The sequence below is a fragment of the Nycticebus coucang genome, chromosome 5 (assembly GCF_027406575.1).
Source record: "Nycticebus coucang isolate mNycCou1 chromosome 5, mNycCou1.pri, whole genome shotgun sequence".
Taxonomy (NCBI): domain Eukaryota; kingdom Metazoa; phylum Chordata; class Mammalia; order Primates; family Lorisidae; genus Nycticebus; species Nycticebus coucang.
This window is the reverse complement of record NC_069784.1, coordinates 100403701-100424642: the sequence shown is the minus strand read 5'-3', so window position 1 is coordinate 100424642 and position 20942 is coordinate 100403701. Positions and strand designations below refer to the sequence as shown.

Sequence of the window (20942 nt, the reverse complement as noted above, 5' to 3'; positions counted from 1 at the left end):
TACCCAATCTTAGTCATTAACAGAAAAATATACTAATGCTCCATTTTTTCCCATTTGATTTTGAACGCATTCCACTGAAATTGCTCTTTTAAGGTCATCAGTGACGTCTTCATCATTAAATCCAAATGTCCATTCTCAGTTTTCGTCTTACCTAACCTGTTAGCATCATTTGACGATTTGATCACTGTATCCTCCTCAAACGGGGTATTTACTTGATGTCTGGTGTACTACCCTGCTTTGGCTCTCTCTCTCTTTCTCTCTGTCACTCTGTCTATCAAATCTCCATTGCTGAGTCCATTGCTGGTTCTCCTCTTTTCCTTGACTTATCTTTATCTCCCCAAATTCTAAATGTTCTTGCTTCGCTCTTTTGGAGATCTCATCCATCATCAGGGCTTTGAATAACTTCTATCCTCTGATAGACTCCCAAGTTTCTATCTTCAGGAGCAACTTATCTTTTGTGGATCATAGTGAATGTCTAGATGTCTATGTAGGTATCTAATAGGTAATTCAAGTCTGAATAGGCAACTCAGCTACTTTTCTACTCTCCCATGCAACAAAAATCCTGTTTCTGGCCAGGTGCAGTGGCCCACGTCCATAACCCCAGAACTCTGGGAGGCCATGGCGGGTGGATCACTTGAGCTTAGGAGTTCAAGACAAGCTTGAGCAAGCAAGAACCTGTTTCTACTAAAAATAGAAAAACAGGAAGAGGATCACTTGAGCCTAAGAATTTGAGGTTGTTGTGAGCTATAATGCCACGGCTCTCTGGTCAAGGCACCAGAGGGAGACTGTGTCTCAAAAACAAACAAGCAAACAAACAAACAAACAAACAAACAAAAAATCCTGTTTCTTCTACAATCCTCCAGCATCCCAGCACACAGGTTTTACATCCTTCCAGTTTCTCACACCAAAAATCTTAACATTATCCTGACATCTCTGTCTCTCAGATCCAAAATCTGCATTGGATGCACTTACTATTAATTCTGTTCGGAATCTGACCACATCTCACCACGCACACACTGTTACTACCCTCGTAAAAATCACTGTTCTCTTTCTCTTGGATTATTTGTTGGTTCTTTACTCAGTTCCCTGTTTCCTTCCCAGCATTATTTCAGTCCTCAACACAACAAAAGAAGTTTCATAAGTCAAGTCATCTCATTCCTCCTCTCAAACTTTCCAATGACTTCCTATTTTAATCAGAGTAAAAGTTTAATTTTGAAGTACTTGACCTTTAGATACTATAATACATTGGTATAATTCTCACCTCTTAAATATATCAAAGGGGGAAGAATCTCTGAAAAGCTAACATAGTTTTTAAAATTAAGGAAACATAGCTCTAAAATTTAATTACAGCTATTAAAAAAAAAAGCAGGTGCAATTTATACCATATTTTTAGGTAGACCGCCTCTTCAATTACATTTTATTAAAGGCTACTGTTGCCTCTTCAGAGAAACTTTTGTATAATTAGCAGAACAACATTTTGGAAGTTCCCATTCTGTCTGTTTGCATATTTATTATGAAATCTCTCATTTTGTATTTATATTTCCTAGGACATAGGTAAAGGAAGAATTACAGATTTCAGTTTTTCTCAATTTTATCCATTGCAATTTACTAGATGTTCAATTTTTTTTTTTTAGTTACTGGGTTGTCTAACAAGAATAAATCCAATTTAATCTAGCTTGAACTTCATATGATCACTACTTGACAATTCCAGGTTCTATCACAAATTATAATAAATGGACCTATCGGTCTTAATTTAACCATAGCTACTTTCATCGACTTACATACCTTGTTTGAAAATTTATAGAGCCGTCTTCTCCATGATACTATCCAGTATAATATAGGTCAAAAATGATTTCTTTCATTCCTGAACATCCATAACTAAGGGTTTATTTGCAATTTGGATAGCATAAATACCATACACACTATTTAAATTCATTGTGATTTTTCCCTGTGCTGAACTCTTACTTAGATTATATATTTCCCTAGGGCAATTTATTTCTTGGCAACCTCATAATGTTGGGTACCAGAGGTATCCAATAACTTTTATTTTTAATTGAATGCACATGCTTATTATGGCAAGCTATAGTTTCTCTTTCTGAGCAAATAATTGTAGACGGGGGATATTTAAATTGTTGAAATTGACACATTCTTTGTGTCAAAAGAACAAATCAGGAAAAACAGCTTTTCTTAGGTTCTTTGGAAACGATTGCAAAATGGGTCTTTTGTTTTTGATTACTTTTAGCGAGCTCTATTGCCAAGATTGGCTCAGATCCTCTAAAACTCGTACACGATGCTGTGGAGGAAACCACGGACTGGATCTACGGGTTCTTTTCTTTGTTGTCTGATATCATCTCATCTGAAGGTGACGAAGAAGATGATGACGGGGGTGAGGACACTGACAAAGGTATAAAAGGCATAGAGACATCTAATTTCCAGGATGAATAGTAGACATGTGTTCCAGGTGCTTGCTTAAGTTTAAGCCTGAATGAGCACTTGGGTCCAGCTAAACCAAAATGAATACGCCCTGAGTTCTAAAAGGATAGCAACCGGCTGCCCAACACAGTAAATTCGTCTCTGTTTGATTTCCATCTTATAATTTATCTGACATTATGGCAAAGAGTCAAAATTCAATGCTTATGTTAGTGTAGCATTATAGTACAGAGAGCCTTGCAACGCAATACTATAAATCCACAATAGAAAGCCATATTTATATATTTGCTTGGGAAAAATATTAGCTATGTTTCAAGTTTATCTCTAGGAATATTGAAATAAAAACAGTACAGCTAAAATTACATATAAATGTGTATAAACATAAGTCATATTTATAGTCAAATAGCAGAAGAAGTTCTTACTAAAAGCACAAAGAGTAATTTTTAAAAATTAATTTGTACTTTAGTAGAAGATTACAGGAAAAAGGAAAGAGAATCTTCCAGTCTAGTAAGGGCATTTTTATTTATTTATTTAAGGAATCTAATGGTGGTGGGTATAGAATGGAGGGACACATTCTAACTGTCACACATTCATGTAACTAATCTATGTGTTCTCCCATATATTAAATGAATAAAAGGAAATAGCCAGCCTGAACCATACAAAAATTGCCCCAGGTATGAAAGAACAAAGCACTGTGATTGTCTTTCAGTATCATTATTTTAGCATCAGTATTAGTCATCAGAAATCCGATATTCATCCTTGCCTATCAGGAAACTCTTAGGATTGGAACCGCTTCTATAATTTTGTCTGAATTTATATTTCTCTGGCCTCACTGAGAGATCGAGATGAACAATAGAAAACTGAGATTAATCTGATATATAATGTATAATTTGGATCAATGCCACAATTTTATTGAACTCATAGAAGTGAAAGTATCTCAAATAAAAGTACAAGGTTTATATTTAAAACCGAAATTTGGAAAGCAACATCATGTAATTACTATAATTTTCAAAACTAACAGATTAAAATAAAGGTACACAAGAAAATAGGAAATAGGTGAAGATAAATTATGCTATGCTGAAATTTTTCCTAATTTACTATTTTTGTCTTGGTTTAGGAGAAAAAGAGGAGCCTCCCTTGAAGAAAAAAGGTAGGTTGTTTTCATGTTGAAAAAATTCCTTTTCTCTTATGGTTCAGTTAATTTTCAGCTTGACTCAAATATATTTCACTTGAGTTTTAACCTTAATTTTTTTTAATATGGAGGTTTTGCTTGACAATTAGATCAACATTTATGGTCAGTCATTTTAATTTTTGCCAATGAAGTTCATCTCACTGTTTTTCAGTTGATTAGTATTTGGATGTCGTCTTTAGGAGATGTGTTTGAATCCAGCTATACACGCACCAATGTGAATTGCAATTTTAAGAATAAGGGGAGAGTTCTGTAGCCTTGGAAGTGGCCCAGATGACAAGGATGTCTATGATTTTTATTCTCATACTATAGCCAAATTTATTGACTTCAAACTTTTCCTCTTATACCATTGTCAGTATTATTTTGGATTTCAGGTGATAACTTGAAACAGGATAGCTTCGAGGCAGAGGCATATATAATCAGTGTGCATTGTGAGTCATTCCCAGGAAGTGAAGTCACCTGGTCATGCTTGTGTATAGTGCAAAGCGTTTTCTTTTGCTGGAATAGCTAGGGTCTTCAGTGATGAAGCGGAGTGGTCACAATCCAAATGATAAGAGCCATAAGCCCAGGAAAAAGGGGTACAGCTATAGGACAAGAGGAACAGGTGGTTTTATAGGAAGAAGTAGAAACTAAGTTTGGAGGCAGCAATGGGGAACAGATGGAACCAGCCTAAAGCGCATTTGGTGTTAGGGTACAGCCACTGCTTAAGCCAGAGCTGAGACAACCGTGAAGGTTTTGTTACTGCTGCACATCATTAACTACAGGTTCCTGAGAGTATTTTCCACAGAGAAGAGCACATTGGCTTCTGATGCTTTCTCCCATGCCCTATAGTGGATTCAGTTGTAGGGATACAGACAGAGATCCAAACCTGGTGGTTCAGTTGTGCTCGAGCAGATGACGACGATACCTCTGTCTGGTGTAAGAATGTACTTAGCGTATGCCCATTTAGAAAATTTGAGTTTGTACCTCATGCAACTAAAAAACGAGCCAAACAAGTGAAACTCAACTGTGGCAAAGACTCTAGAAATGAATCTGGTTCTTTATAAAGTTCTGCAAAGACATAGAAAGGGTTTCTTGACTCATGATTTCAGGATGTGGACTCAAGAACTCAAGCCAGACTTTAGCCATCAACTTGAGGTTTAGAGATTAGACGATAAACATCCAGACATCAGGGTAGAATATTTTTATAGATGATCCAATGCAAAGTGACTAGAATAGTTAAACTTTAAGTGAACTACTAGTCACTATCTTGAAATAATAGCTTATGCACATTTTTTTCATTTGAAAATGGAAAAAACAAAAGCACATAATAATGCTTTCTCATTTATACTTATAAATTGAATTCCACAGAATATTATAAGGTCATATTCTCTATAAATTGATACCTACTATTTAATAAAATATCTTTTCTTTCCTTTTGATTTAAATTTTCCCTTAAAATTAACTTTCATGGAATGAATAGCATAAATTACAAATCCACACAAAACTGTTTAACTACTGTTTCCCAAATTATTGCCTCGATTCACCAAATCCAACTTCCAGCAGAACAACTATTAAATAGTTGTTTAGGATACAACTTCCCCTTCAGAAGAAATGCTCATTAGTCAAAACCATGTAAGGGATATGTGTGTTTAACCACATGTACACTAATGTCATGAAGGATTATGTACTTGAAACTAGGAGAATTAAAATCACCTGAATGTATTTGTTAATAGTATCATTCATAAAACTACATAAAAAGTGGACATTTAAGTAAACATCATATACACCCTACTTTGGGTACAAAGTCTATGTAATAATAATTGAAAGTGGACTAAAGAAAATACATTTCATTACAATTATTTTTATGCATAAACTTTCCTTTTGTGGAGACATAGAGACAAGGAGAACTTTTCGGTAGTGCATATCATTTTACAAAGCAGGTCTAATATACATTCTGCAATTAAAAGTATGCTTTTGATATTATTATTAGGAAAGAGATTCTATAAGCTTATTCTAATCTCATCGTGAGTTTTTTTACTCATTTTTATATTTAAAAATATTGGTTGAAGATGTAAATTTTGGGATAATCTAGAAGGGCATTTGGTTCTCACCCATCCAGATGACACCAGCGGTACTCTTTCCAATTCATGTGTATTCAGTAGTATTTAGCCCTTCAATATTGTCTAAATTCTGAATTATTAGGCTGTGGCATATTTTATTCAACTGCCCTATGTTTACCTAATTATATTTAAGTGTATTTAAAACATTCACTTTATTTGTCCAGTTATTGCTATTCTTACCAAATAAAAATTCAAGTGACTGGTTATTTATGAGTTTAGTCTCGTGGTTCTAATTTGATGCGGAATCTCAGAGTTGCAGTGTTTATTATTAAATATTAATGGAAAATATTATATTTTTGTTATATGATTATTTAAAAATTATAACTATGAAAACAAATAGTGTTATAAACCACATATCCTGAAAAAATTATGAATTATGGATAGTGGGTGGACTGTGCATATCTGGAAGCAGTGTTTTTCATATCAGAGTACACATCTTGAATGTGATAACACTTCACTTTCTAAGGGGTACACATGCACAGATAGCTTAACAGGAATCAAATGACATTTGAATGTATTCCTAAAATTGATTTGCCTGGGAAGATCCCCAAGTTTTTAATAAAAATATTTCTACTTCAAAAGATGAAGCAAAATCCTTCATGTATCTCTAAATGGCCAGAAGGCCAACCCAAAGACTTCCAGCCCTGCCTGCTACTGTACGTACATCTGCTAAGGGAGAAACACTGTTCCTACGTGGTGCTCTGTGACATGAGAAGGGGTCTGAAGTCAGAGATAAGGTAGAATGGAGTGATGGAGCAATGACAAGTTTCATTGACTAACTTTGCTTCTTATTTAGCTACATAACATGAGAGTCCGTTGTTCTTGAGGGAGAGCCTCAAGAGAGCTAACATCAGTAGGAGATAATGAAAGTTAAAAAATGGCTTTTAGGGGCGGCGCCTGTGGCTCAGTCGATAAGGCGCCGGCCCCATATGCCGAGGGTGGCAGGTTCAAACCCGGCCCCGGCCGAACTGCAACCAAAAAATAGCTGGGCGTTGTGGCGAGCGCCTGTAGTCCCAGCTGCTCGGGAGGCTGAGGCAGGAGAATCGCTTAAGCCCAGGAGTTGGAGGTTGCTGTGAGCTGTGTGAAGCCATAGCACTCTACAGAGGGCCATAAAGTGAGACTCTGTCTCTACAATAAAAAAAAAAAAAAAATGGCTTTTAAAAATTTGAATGCAAGCAATTCTTTTCAGTTATTCTCAATACTTGTTCCTGGGAAGTATCATTGGCTTAGGAAATATATGCTTTGGAACAATCAATGCGGTGTAGATTACCGATACTGATTCCTTTAAATACTTTCTAAGACAGCTAACGTTTAAAAGTGTATTGAATAAATCTAGGGATGCCACATTTCTGTACTTCCTTTCAGGTTAATTCCATATGTTCAAAACCCACCTTATGAAAATATATTATAAGATATCTAATCTAACTATAGTCAAACCTCATCTTATTTCATCTAATATAAAATCTTCAGTATTTTCTACCTCCTTGACCAAAAATTAAATTATATACTATTTGTGGAACCAATGAACTATATGTATGTATATGAATGTACGTATGCCTATGTATTATAATATCTATCGTGTATGTATTATTTACAGTGTGTGTGTTTTCTATTTCCTATTAAAAGTAAACCATATGCTAACGGTTGGATGTTGTATGCACACATACATTTTTAGCATATATTATCTTTTGCTTAATATATTATAAAATTTAATGTAATAGTTGATACAGCTATTTTAGTTATTGCTTTTATATTTGAAACTTATTTATTTACAAAATAAAGCATCAGAGTTTCATAATTCCTTCATATACATGTGGCGTCATACCAAACGTATTTCTCACACTTCTATCTTCGTCAACAACTTAAACTTCTTCTGTAGGTAGCATAGTGTCAGTATAAATAAAATAAAGTATAATAGAACATTGATTTTTCTTTTTATAACTTATTATTAAATTAAGTTTATTATATTAAATCCACATTATAGCATTTAAATCTTTTGATCTACTTTTAATAACATCTCCAGAATGTGTGGCAAAAATTATTACTTTCTTCATAATTCTCTCAAGGTATAATTTAAAAAAAATTTGAGTTAAAAAATTGTATTTTTTGACAGAAAATAACTTTGATTTGGGTAAGAAGTTTGAACACAAATGGTGGCTTTGCTCCTTATGTCACTTGGGGAAAATTTTTTCATAAATTAAATGAGCAGCAGATCCAAGGTATAGATGAAATATACTTAAAGGCGGAAATACATTTAAAAACGCATAAGGCAATAATATTTTATCCAAAATTATTACAATACACAATATTTTTATTTTTCTCAACTCTTTCTGAATATGTTGTTTATTCAAAGTTCCACTGTGTTAAAGTAGTAGATCCATCAATAGTCATTTAGAAGGGCTGATAAGGCCTCTTTACTTCCCCCAAATTCAGGAAATAAATGCATTTGACAATACAATAACAAATCTTTTGCCACATGTGTTTTTCAAGTCTTTGTTTCCAATAGAAGTGAGGATGTCATTAATCAATTACTCAGCTGCGAGATCATAGAAAATAAATTTCTTATTGATTCTTTATGTTATTTTGACATTACTTGAAAGGAGACTAAAGAATTGAATAACATTGCCATAACAAGATTGGGTGTATATGTCGGGGTGTGTGCATGTGTGTGAAGGCCTCTCAACATTTGTATCCTTACAAGTAAAAAATAAGGGTAGATTTGATGATGAACTTTATCTTGTTCTAGCCATAAATCACAATTATCTACAGATACCTGAACTATTTTTATTGCTCCGTTCATCTCATAAAGAGATGATATTCTTAAAGAACTTTTCCTTTTTAGATTTAATAATAGTTTATAAAGATTTGTGGTATATTGATCTTTAGATTCTTATATTCTTATGAAGGTTAATATATTATAGGGTATGAAATCACAGAGTCTGAAGAAAAGTTTTCAGTTTCAGTATATAAACATTGTTTTCTCTGGAGAATCGAGATGGTATAATCAAGAAAATTTTTTTCCCAAGCATAAAAATATCTTATTTTTGATAAAAATTTTGTGAGAGAGGTGAAATGAAAATAAAAATTTAAAGAAAAGAGAGAAAGACAAAACATTTCCAGAGGTTAAGAAAGAGTTTGTTGGGTAGGGCCCAGTAGGTCACTGCTGTGGTCCTTCCAAAATGGCAGATTGCTCAAGGCCAGCCAGAGCAAGAATAAGACCCCATTTCCATTAAAAATAGAAAAAAGTATCCAGGCTTGGTGATGCATGCCTGTGATCTCAGCTACTCAGGAGGTTGAGGCAGGAGGAGCAGTTGGGCCCAAGAGTTTGAGCTTGAAGTGAGCATGAGAACACCATTGCACTCCAGCACAGGCAACAATGAGACTCTGTCTCAAAAAAATAAAAATAAATAAAGAAAGAAAGAAAGAAGAAAGAAAGAAAAGAAAAGGAAAAAAGAGAACTTGTTGATATATATTTTAAATTGATAACCAGGTCTCAAAATACTATAAAATTTAGAGTTCATCAACCCAGTTTTTTAAAGAGATACAAAGATTTTATTTTTAAATGTCAGCATTTATAATAATGTAGAAATTATCTGCAGCCTTTTAACTCATGATTAAAACTTTTAGGCATTGTTTTCAAAATGTGCGAGATGTAGAGTGTTTCAAAATTTTCTAAGAAACAAAAATGAAAAATATTGGGCTCAGCAACTGTAGCTCAGCTGTTAAGGTACAAGCCACATACACCTAGGCTGGCATGTCTGAGCTGCCAAACAATGACAACCACAACCAAGAAATAGCCAGGTGTTGTAGCGGGTGCTTATAGTCCCAGCTACTTGGGAGGCTGAGGCAAGAGTATGGCTACAGCCCTAGAGTTTGAGGTTGCTGTGAGTTGTGATGCCATGATACTCTACCATGGAGGACATAGTGATACTCTGTCTCAAAAAAAAAAAAAAAGAAAAGGAAAGGAAAAGGAAGAAAGAAAAGAAAAATATTGAAGATGATTGTAATAAAAAATGAAACTTTTTTTTTTTCTTTCTGGACTAAGACTTCACCATGGTACAGGGAGTATCCTCCGATGACCACTGACAAGTTTTATTCCTTTTTGGGTTAAAGTTAATTAACAAATTTATTTTTCAATTAATCTTTTTCAAGTGTTTTCTACGTGCCAAGAAATGTACTCTGTGGAAGAGAACACATGTGTATTTGTTTAGAGCATTCTCACAGGCTGGTGATGAAAATTTATTAAATAAAATCAATTACCGTAATGAAGCTTTTATGTAATATTGCTAAAGCCAGTATGAATGTCACTGGGTACTTTACAGTGCAAGTAATTGCAAAGGTCTAAAAGATGACCTTGTTTAAAATGTTCTGAAAAGACCACGTTGAAATTTCTGATGAATAAATGATCAAATGTGATAGTAAGTGAGATAGTATAGTGGAGGCATTGTATATTCAATAATAATGACTCTTTATATGAGATTATCATACATAAATTGAACTGAAAGAATATGAAAATATAAATATTGATACTGTAAATGAAGACCCTTTATTTTAGATAAATGAATTGATTTTAATTCTCTTGGTTACTCATAAAGAACCCAGGTCCAAGTTAAAACCAGGGTTCGTGCCATCGATACACCTACACACACACTCTCATTCCCATTCTTTCTCCCTCTCTTTCTCTTTCTTTGAGTCAAAGAGAAAGGTGGGGAAAGAGAGAGAGAGACGGAGAGAGAAAGAGACCAATATTTTTCAAGCAAATTTTAAAATGTATATTTATTTAGCATAGATAGATATCTTAATATTTTTCTATATTAAGAAAATAAAGTAGTTTTACTGTTTTTTTGTGTGTGTGTGGTAAGACATTTAAAATTTACTTAGTTATTTTGACATATATCCTTGCATTATGCACATTAGGTGAGATCCCACCAAATGCCCTCCCTCTGATTTATTGCAAACCTGATATGATTTTTATTTCTTAATTTGGTATTAATATTTATGTGACACTGACTTTCCAGATTAGGTAAACCTTCACAGAAAGTATAATTCTTTAGCAGGTACGTAGTTTGATTTTTTTTTTATACTAACACTCCTAAGTGCAACATAATGTATATACCCATCTTCTTTTTACAGTTTATTCTAACTTAAACTTCCATCTGTAATATATCTGTATATAAGAATAATCACTGCAGCATTTATGTCCTTGGAATATATAATTTTAGAAGACACTAATAGGGTCCTAACAAGAAATTATGTTTTCTAATGTCTTTTCCTGACATCTAGCTTTAAAGTTAAGAAAGAATAATTGTAGTCATTCAGAGCTATGCACACTCTGTTATTTGGACAAGAAAAAGTGGTCTTCAATTTGGGGGCATGATGATCTTATGTGTTATAAATTTATATCTTGCCTTAAGGAAAGTACTCAAAGCTCTTCTCCATTATGTTTAATTTCCTTGCTTGGTAACCACTTGCTTTTTAAAATAAGAAACTATCCTTAAGGGTAAGCAGGACTCAAATATGAAAGCTGATATTCTATCAGATTGAACTTGATGCATGTCAATGGCAGAGGAAGAGACTCCTCTGCTTAGAGCAAAACAAATTACATTTTCCCAATAGCTGTGCATTTAAATTGCCCTAAAGCTCTGCAGGTTGAAAATAGCAGCCCAGTAAATTTAAACTCAAGTTCTTTTATTGTGTATTTTTCATACTTTATTAAAATACACAATAGCTCTTGCAGTCAGAGTGAATGAGGAAGAGCCAGGAAATTTAAGCATCATAAATATTCAAGACTTTTGGATTAGGCCATCCAGAGGGTTGTATCACGCCATGAGGAGTAAGATAGATGGACACATTTGTGTGCCAGAGCTTTCCTGCATTCATCTTTGCTGGCAGCTTCAGGGGTTTACACCAGGCTGAACATCAAGTGTCTGAAAATATGGTGCATGAAAAAATGAGAGAGAATGGAAAGGTGAATAAACTTGTTAGAATTCATAGCCTCAGCATAGTGGTAACCAGGCAGACCCTAGTAACCCTGTTAAGTACATACACTGATCTTGGGATCGTTCCTCTGAACAAGGAACTCATCTCCATAAGTGTGCCTGTGCATACTGTTCTCAGGCTGCTTGAGGCACCTGCTGCTTTATCTTCTGCCTGTCTTTTCAAGACCTGTGATGACCAGGGAGCTAAACCCAAAGATAATGAAAAAGGTTGAGGGTGAGGTCAGAGATCTGGTGAATGATGTAATTACTTCTCCATGTAGTGAACTCTGTGCCCACTGAATCAGGCACCTTCAGTACCTCCTTCTACTAAGAGAGCTTGTCTCTGTCAAGACAAGCAATCTGGAACCAAGATGACACCAACAAGAGTGGGTAAAACCAGAGCCTAAATTAACACACCAGAGAAAGCAAGAGATGAGATTTTGCTGCCAAAACCAGAGGGAATTAAAAGGCTCTCTGAGACTAGTTCTTCTCAGAGCAAGAATAATCTCTGTGATGTCACATTTCTAACCTGTACGTAGGATTGGATAGGTAGTAGAGGAGGGTGTGAGTGGGAGCTGGTAGTTCTAGTGTGTTCCAGATGCTTCTCTCTGCAGTTCTGAATGTTCCCTGTTCTAGAATCACGAGAAATCAATGCACTAGTTGAATGTGTAGTAGGTGGCTTAAAGTTTTACCTGTTTCAGATTGTGTGTTTTCATTTAGAAAGGGTCTGTTGAAAAATAAAATTAAAAACAACAATAAGAAATTAAAACAGAAACTTTACCAGTAGTTCTCAAGTCCGTGTATCAGATTTGAGTGACAGCTTAATTAGAACTATTTTGCTCACAAAGGATGAAAATCCATTTCAAACCAGCTTAGTGAAAAAGACACTTTATTGGTTCAAATGATTGAAAGTTATAAAAGTAGAACTGGTTTCAGTAATGGTTTGTTATGGGATTTCATATAATGTTATTAGTACACCCTCATTTTCACTCTTTACCCTGCTTTCCTTCCTCTGTTTCGTTTGTACCATGGTCAAGCAGACTTTTCTCTGCTAGTGGCAATTGTGGTCACTAGAAGCTTGAGTCCAAAATTATTTTACTTTAGCAGCTCAGGAGAGGAGCCTGTACTCTCTCCCAAATGTCTCTCTGAAATTAATGCAATTGATTCTCCTGGACTTGGATTGAGTAGTCCACTTTTGTTGGAACCAACCAGTTGGCACAGAGCTGCAACATGCTCTTTACTGAGGCCTAGGTTATGGGCACACCCTTGGGGCTAAAGACTAGGTTAGCATCACCTGAACTATAAGCATTAGACTGAAAAAGGAGTGGTTCCTGAAACTGAAAGAGGGCTATTGCCATAATAATGGCTTCTAGCAGGAAAGTCCAAGCTGTCTATAACATCAAATTTTTGTTTCTAATTCAGAATTCCAGATTAACTGCCAGTTCAGATTTACTAAATCAAAATCTGGGTTGGAACCTTAAAGTATTGAATTTTAAAAGTCTTCAAATGTGTGTTCCTAAATCACAATCAGGGTGAGAGGCATTGCAACCCAAAAGAGCAAGTGTAAAACAAGGTAATTTTTAGCATCGTGAGGTCAGAAAGGGAGGCAATTGAAGATAAGAGAATAATTACATAATTTGTTTACTCTTAGTGACTTCTGTATACACATATCAGTCTATGATTAAGGAAATGACAAAACTTGAATGATAAAATAGAGTAATATCACTGTCACAATGACCTAAACCATTGGACTAACTATTGATGATACATGCTCAGTAATTGAACATATCAAAATCTAACTTTGGTCTTGGCATGTTTATTACTCAGCAATTCTTTAAATAGCTGTTGTAAAATGTTTATGATGTACAAATGAATATGTGCACATGTGGGCTCTCTCCTTCTCTCTCTCTCTATATCTCTCTCTCTATATATATATCACACACACATACATACAGAGGGTGCCAACAAAAATGTACACACATGTTAAGAAAGGAAAAATCGGTATTAATTTTTTTCCTTTGTTCTTTCAAATTAATATACGGATGCGAAGTTTTAGCTTACGTTATTTTCAATTCTATGGTAAAGTTTCTGTTATAGCTGAGCTCTTGACCCAGGGGGTGTGCTGAACACCTTCAGATCTTGCATATTTGGTGAGATCCCATCAACTGCCCTCCTTCCTTCCCCTCCCCTCCTCTCCCTCACCATGCTAGACTTCATTTGTGTTTTATCATTTCTGTGGGCATGTAGTTGTTTATATATTTGTTTTATATTAGTATTGCATACACTGGAAATGTATTTTTTTTTCCATTCTTGAGACTTAAGATACTTTACTAAGAAGAAGGTGTTTCAGCTCCATCAGGTAAACATAAAAGATGTAAAGTCTCCATCTTTTCTTAAGGCTGAATAGTGCTCTATGATTTACCTATGATACACTATTGTGTCAATCTTACAACTCTTACGAATCTTACAAATAGTGATTCTATGTTTAAATAAATAAATAATGTGATTTTTTAATATTAAAATGAGAAAAATTTTAAGAAGTCAGTTTATAATATCTGATGCATGTGAGATATCTAGAGAAAACTTAAATGATAAAGGCATTCCTTGAAATCTACAATGCTCATAATAATTTAATAAACTGGGTTGTCATCTTAAAAGAATCAGGATGGTTGCCTTGGTGACAAGAGACTATACTTTTAACTTCTTGAATCTGTCATTAAAAAATCCTGAACTGATAACATTTTGAATTCATTAACATACAGATAAAAATTTCATGTTTTAAATTGGCCATGTAGATCTCAGACAAAATTATAAACTACTCAACAATAAGCTTTTATATGATTGTAAATAGGTAAAATTTATTTACCATACACAACATATTTGTAGTATAACAAAATAGAAAAAGACCTCATTACCAAATAAGCTCACTCTTAGGAATCATTTGGCATAACCTATTTAGAGTAATTTTGGACCCATTGACTGTGGGAATCTTGGAAAAATGTATTTGCGCTCTGATTACTGTTGGTGCTGTGGTGAACACAGACCTTAGATAAACGCATCTTGACAGAACCTAACAGTAGAAAAGTCAATTAGTGAGTCATCACTTAAAATGTAGAGAAGCTTTAGAGATTCCAGTCTTTGAGTACTTATGTGTTCCTGTGGGATCTGCAGCACATACTACGGGAACCAGAAAATTCCAGCCTGCAAATTTCAACTTGGACTGTCAAGAGAATCAATCAAATCTATCCTTATCCTCTCAGATGCTCAGCATACACCTATTCATCAAATCACCAAGTTTTGTGATTTCTATATATAAGATAACTAAACAAATAAACAATTATTATACAAAAATAAATGTAGGTTATTGCAGAAATATCCTTATCATTAATATGGAAGGCTAGAGAAATATAACTATCAACCCCGTAGAACAAGGGAATAGAAATTTTGAGCCCCTTTCCTTAAGCTAGGTTAACTAGGATATTCCATTTTTAAATCTTACTTCCAATAATCTGTTGAAGTGGATGGTGATATTATATATAGGTTTTTTTATTCCCCACCCCGTAATATTATATTTTAGTCAAGATTTTATTACAGGGGCTGAGCATAGTGGCTCATGCCTGTATCCTAGAGCTCTGGGAGGCCAAGGAGGGTGGATAGCCTGAGCTCAGGAGCTCAAGACCAGCCTAGGCAAGAGTGAGACCCCATCTCTACTAAAAATGGAAAAACTAGGCCAGCACTGTGGTGGGCGCCTGTAGTCTCATCTTCTCTGGAGACTGAAGAAAGACGGTTGCTCTAGCCAAGAGTTTGAGGTTTCTGGGAGGTAGGCTGACGCCTTGGCACTCTAACCAGGACAACAGAGTGAGACACTGTCTAAAAAAAAAAAAAAAAAAATTATTACAGGTATAATATATTTATTTTTAGTTTTGTATAAACATCAATAAATAGTTTTGAAATAAGGTAATGTATGAAAACATGTTTAATTTTCTTACTTTGATTAATTTTTAGTTATTTTAGTATTCCAGAAAAACAACATGAAAAAAATGTTTAAAATGAGAAACTTTTGAACAAGTTGCAATTTATAAATAGCGTTCACTTTATTTATTTCCATAGGTAGTAAAATTTTGCAACTTTTCCCAGAATTTCGAATAGACTGTAAAAATATGTAGAAGTGCACTATTGCTTTCTCAATAATTTCAACTGTCGTCATTTTAGAAATGACCCTAGTTAAATCGTTTGAAAATTATGTTCTGAAGAACAGATAAGATTTTATCCATCACCACCTTCTAAAATATGTGTTGGCAACTCATAATCATGCCTAAACATTTATTTTTTCAAGTAGTATGTACAAGGTCAGATAATAATGTTTGCGAACTCTTCCTAGAAAAAGTACTACCTATCTCATCGCTGAATATCATCATTACAGTCACCTGTGAAGTACAGCCCTTTGCCATCTGAAGCCGTAGTGACATTCAACAATAAAGTACGCAGCATTTTTTCTAGGACGAATTTGCGAACTTAATTGTCAGATCTTGTATTTATCAAATGGCTAGTATATGCCAATCATCATTTGGGGCATTGAAAATTGGAACAAAATAGACACAATTCTTATCTCCATCAATTTTAGTTTTTAATGAAAAAGAGAGAAAAATAATAGTGATAATATTAACAGCCAATATTTATATGATGGTTACATGATAAAAAGTGATTCACTGATCTTTTGCATTTTAACTTATTTTAATCCTCAAATAGACCTGGTTGGTAGTAGGTAGGTACTATTATTAACCTCATTTTATGGATGAGGAAATGAAATTCACATAGCTCGTAAGTGTGGAGATGAAATTTGAATCCAGCATTAATAATCTTCCATATTAACCTGTATTTTAATGCATGTCAGATGTGAAAATACTTTTGTATAGATCTTTTTTTTTTTTTTTTTTTGCAGTTTTTGACTGGAGCTGGGTTTGAACCCACCTCCGGCATATGAGGGCGGCGTCCTGCTCCTTTGAGCCACAGGCGCCACCCATCTATAAATCTTTTTATAGCTTATCCATGTCTATATTTTCCTATCAAAATGCATGACATTTTTAATTATATTAGCCCCTATAGATTTATAATATCTTTCATGTGATGATTATTTAAATAATCTTTAAAGATCATTGCAGTTCAGAAACAATGAATAATCTAAAAACACAACTAATTTTTATTTATTCTCAGCACCATAAATGATTGTTACACCATGTTTCTGTTTCTCAGCAATTCATGACCCTCACACAGCATGTTAAAAAACAGTTTGATTGAGAAGGGTACACTGCATTGCTACCTCAGTTGAATTATATGTAAAACAAAGTTTAAATTCTTTGAGTTTTTTAAATGAAAAAAAGTTCTAAATATATTTAAAGTGTAGCATGATAAAATTTCCAGGTTATTTCAAAGGTTTTCTTTTAAGAGTGAGAAATGCAGAACAATAATAATCTAAGGAGAGAAAACTACTTTGTTCTCCACTCTTCACTTCCCTCTTACCTCCCTACCAGCAGCCAGAAAAATGCTGAGGGGAAATTAGGAGAGTAGTAAAAGAGGTAGGAATATATTTCCCGGATTCTTTAGAAGTCACTTGCCCTTCTTCTAAATCTTTCAATGCCCTTGATCCTGTGACTGACATAGAAAACATTTTTTACTAAAGTACTAATTCATTCTTGTTAGGTAAGGCTACCAATGACTCACTACACAGAACAAAGTGATCCCCTTTATTGCTTCCTAACATATTAAGACAATTTTCATTATTTTTTCCATATTATTTTCCCTTTGCTTAATTCTCAAAATTCAAGTGGAAACTTGTACGTTTGAGGACCTATGGACAGCCTCACACCTGGATTAAGATGCTTTGACCTCTATGCCTTCTAAGACATCCAACAATTTTTAAGATTTACTGGTAACAAAAGTGGATTATGATTTCAAGTAGCATCCGGTGCTGAGACTTAACACCTTTGACTTCCACCAAATTGCAAAGGACATGTATTTGGAAGTAAATAATGACTGCCTTGACCTTCTTAATCCTATGTATCCAGGTTTGGTTCAGGTTTAAGTGAATTGTTTCTTAAGGAGTGTCATGAAGTTAAATATAATTTTATGCTATGGTACATGATTGTCATCTTCAAGAAAGTGGAAGCATTCACCTGCCTATGGAGATTATTACATAGCTAGAAACTAGAATTAATATAATACAACAAATGTCATTTTTCTTTGAAGTTGGTTGATAACCATAAGGCAACCTTTAACAATTTGAATCTTTTAAATTTAATTTTCTAATTTTAGACAAATGGTTCTTGGCTGGAAAGAGCAATTGATGGTAACAAATCAGGCATTCTCTGCCTATGAGAAAAATATCTTTCTGAAGTATAAATTGGTAACATGTTACTCAATTGGACAGGAGCCTGCATGGTCATCATGTCTTGGCTAAAGTGTAAGGGGACAGAACTGGCACACTGCATAGAGGCTTTTTTGGATTCTTCTGACATCTGATATCCACAGTCAGTGGCACCAGTGATGGATTCCAATCGCCAAAGAAAGTGTAATGTTGCAATAAAAAAATCCAGAGAGACATTCGATCTGTCCTTAGGTTTGAATAATCAGAAATAATTGTTTGTACTTCTGTGAGAAATGTAGGTGTGTGTCTGACTTTATTATTTCAGCTACGTTTGCCTACTTTTGCATCTGTAGAAATATTAATGGACTTAAAGTAAGCTTTCAGCTAAAAAAATTAGTTGATGATATTCCTTCAAAGAAACTGCCGATGTAAATCATCAGACTTCATTGTGAGCTATGAAGATTTTATTGTGTGTTATCTTTTTTGTTTTAAATATATGACCCCCACCCCACCCCTCCACTGAATGCATCTGCTTGGGAAGAAAGCTGAGTGTATCTGCCTGGAGCAGTGAGGTTGTCTTAGTTTGTATAAACTGAGATGCAGAGTCAAGAATAAAGAATTGGGAATCCTTCGCTTATCATAAACAATAAATACTCTGAAATATATTGCCATTTTTGTCAATCTAATTCTGCTTAGTTTTATTTATTTTTGCTTAAGTATAAATGCAAGTATTTACCTTCCACTTGGAGTTACCTCCCTTGCATGCATTTGGGAAAGGGTAGAGAGACTACATTGGCCCCCTCCTTTTCCCTTTTCCTGAGTGGTATTCTTGATCCCAGTCTTTTTGAGATTTGTGTTTGTTTTTCACCAGAACAGACCCCTCATCATTTCAATTCTGGCTAGGATTTGGCCCTCATTCTTCCCTTTGACAGGGATGTGGTGCATATAAGAACTCTGAGGAGATCAAGTAACTCCCTCTCATCTGCTCTCTGATGTTCAAACTTCTACCTATATCGCAGGAAACCCCACTACAAACCAACAAGGGCAGTCCAGTCCCACCAGTTGCCACCCTGTCCAAATAGATTCACTAAAATCTAAGTTAGGTGAGGCTCTGATAGTGTTATTCTAGTAGGATGACCTTCAGCACCAAATCCTGCATAAGAGTCTAATTCACATCAGATCTTCCTGTGTGTGCTCCAGAATCCCTTCTCCAGTTGTTTGGCCAGTAAGTGTGTGTGGCCCCTTCACACACACCATGCACATACATCTACCTTTAAAGAAAAAAAATTAATGAAAAGTTTAAGGCTTTCCCATATCACAATGAATTAAGCATTTCACATATTGATAATTTCTTAATTAAAAAAAATCCCATTTCTGTATTCATATTAATACCTACTGGGAGTAAGAAATTATCTCCTTTAAGAGATAATTAGTTGGGCGGCGCCTGTGGCTCAGCGGGTAGGGCGCCGGCCCCACATGCCGAGGGTGGTGGGTTCAAACCCGGCCCCGGCCAAACTGCAACAAAAAAATAGCCGGGCGTTGTGGCGGGCGCCTGTAATCCCAGCTACTTGGGAGGCTGAGGCAAGAGAATCACCTAAGCCTAGGAGTTGGAGGTTGCTGTGAGCTGTGTGACGCCACGGCACTCTACCAAGGGTGATAAAGTGAGACTCTGTCTCTACAAAAAAAAAAAAAAAAAAAAAGAGATAATTAGTCTATTCTAAAACCCCTTCAAATCTTTAACGTGGTACTTGCTTTGGACTTAAGTTGTGAAAAGCTTGAATCTTCTCTACAGCTTCTGTTGGCTTTGAGAGGAGGCAGGAAGCAGAGAGTATTGGCAGGGGTGAATATCATTTGTTTTTTAGTTCATTTGAACAAATTTTAACCTTGTGGATGACCTAAGGCTTTAAATAGTTCATTTGTTACTCCTAGAATTAGACTAATGTCAGCCACCTATGTAATTAAAATTTTTTCTTTTAGCCACATTAAAAAAAGTAAAAATGTAAAATTAATTTTAATAGTCTGTCTTATTTAACCCAATATATTTATTAGGACTCAAATAGAAAAGCAGAATCAGTAGAAATATATATATATATATATATATATATATATATATATATATAGAGAGAGAGAGAGAGAGAGAGAGAGAGAGAGAGATACTACAAGGAATTGGCTTATGGGATTGTGGAGACTGGCTAAGCAAGTTTGAATCCATAAGACAGGTAGTCAGGGGGGGAAGATCACGGGCAAACTTGAACCTAAAGGTGTTGTACCCAGGCAGAATTTCTTCCCTTGCCCTAGGAAATCTCAGTCCTGTTTTTAAGGCTTTTGGTGAAATCACAGAAGCCCACACTGGTTATCCAGAATCATTTACAAAATATCTTCAAGGAACTCCATGATTAGTGTTTATTTGAATACCTTTATTTATTTATTCATTTATTTTTATTTTTATTTTTGAGACAGAGTCTCACTTTGTTTTCCATGGTAGAGTGCTGTAGCATCACAGCTCACAGCAACCTCAAACTCGGGCACAAATGATTCTCTTGTTTCAGTCTTCCAAATATCTGGGACTACAGGTGCCTGCCACAATGCCTGGCTATTTTTTTGAGACGGGCTCTTACTCTTGTTCAGACTCATCTCCAATTCATGAGCTCAGGCAGTCTACCCGGCTCGGCCTCCAGTGTGCTAGGATTACAGGTGTGAGCCCCTGTGCCTGGCTGTTTGAATTACTTTAGATAGTAGCCTAGCCATGTCATCTCATCAACATAACAATCACACTCTATATGCTGAAAATAATAGCTTTTCAAAATTATTGAGATATTTTGCTCCTTTTCATACACTGAGGCTTCATAATTTGGTACGTACTTTACGTTCATAGCACA

General features: G+C 34.9%; 1 protein-coding gene across 13 annotated transcripts in view; it reads left to right on the top strand.

Annotated features, from left to right (window-relative positions):
- The window catches only part of TRDN (triadin), a 403216-nt gene that overhangs the window by 77459 nt on the left and 304815 nt on the right, over positions 1–20942 (top strand). For all 13 annotated transcript variants that reach the window (XR_008380232.1, XR_008380234.1, XR_008380233.1 and 10 more), the window contains exons 3-4: positions 2243–2404; positions 3548–3580. Coding sequence is in view for 10 of the 13 variants with exons in the window: in XM_053592195.1 (XP_053448170.1) it covers positions 2243–2404; positions 3548–3580 (195 nt within the window). In the remaining 3 variants the exon portion in view is untranslated. The remainder of the gene's footprint in view (positions 1–2242; positions 2405–3547; positions 3581–20942) is intronic.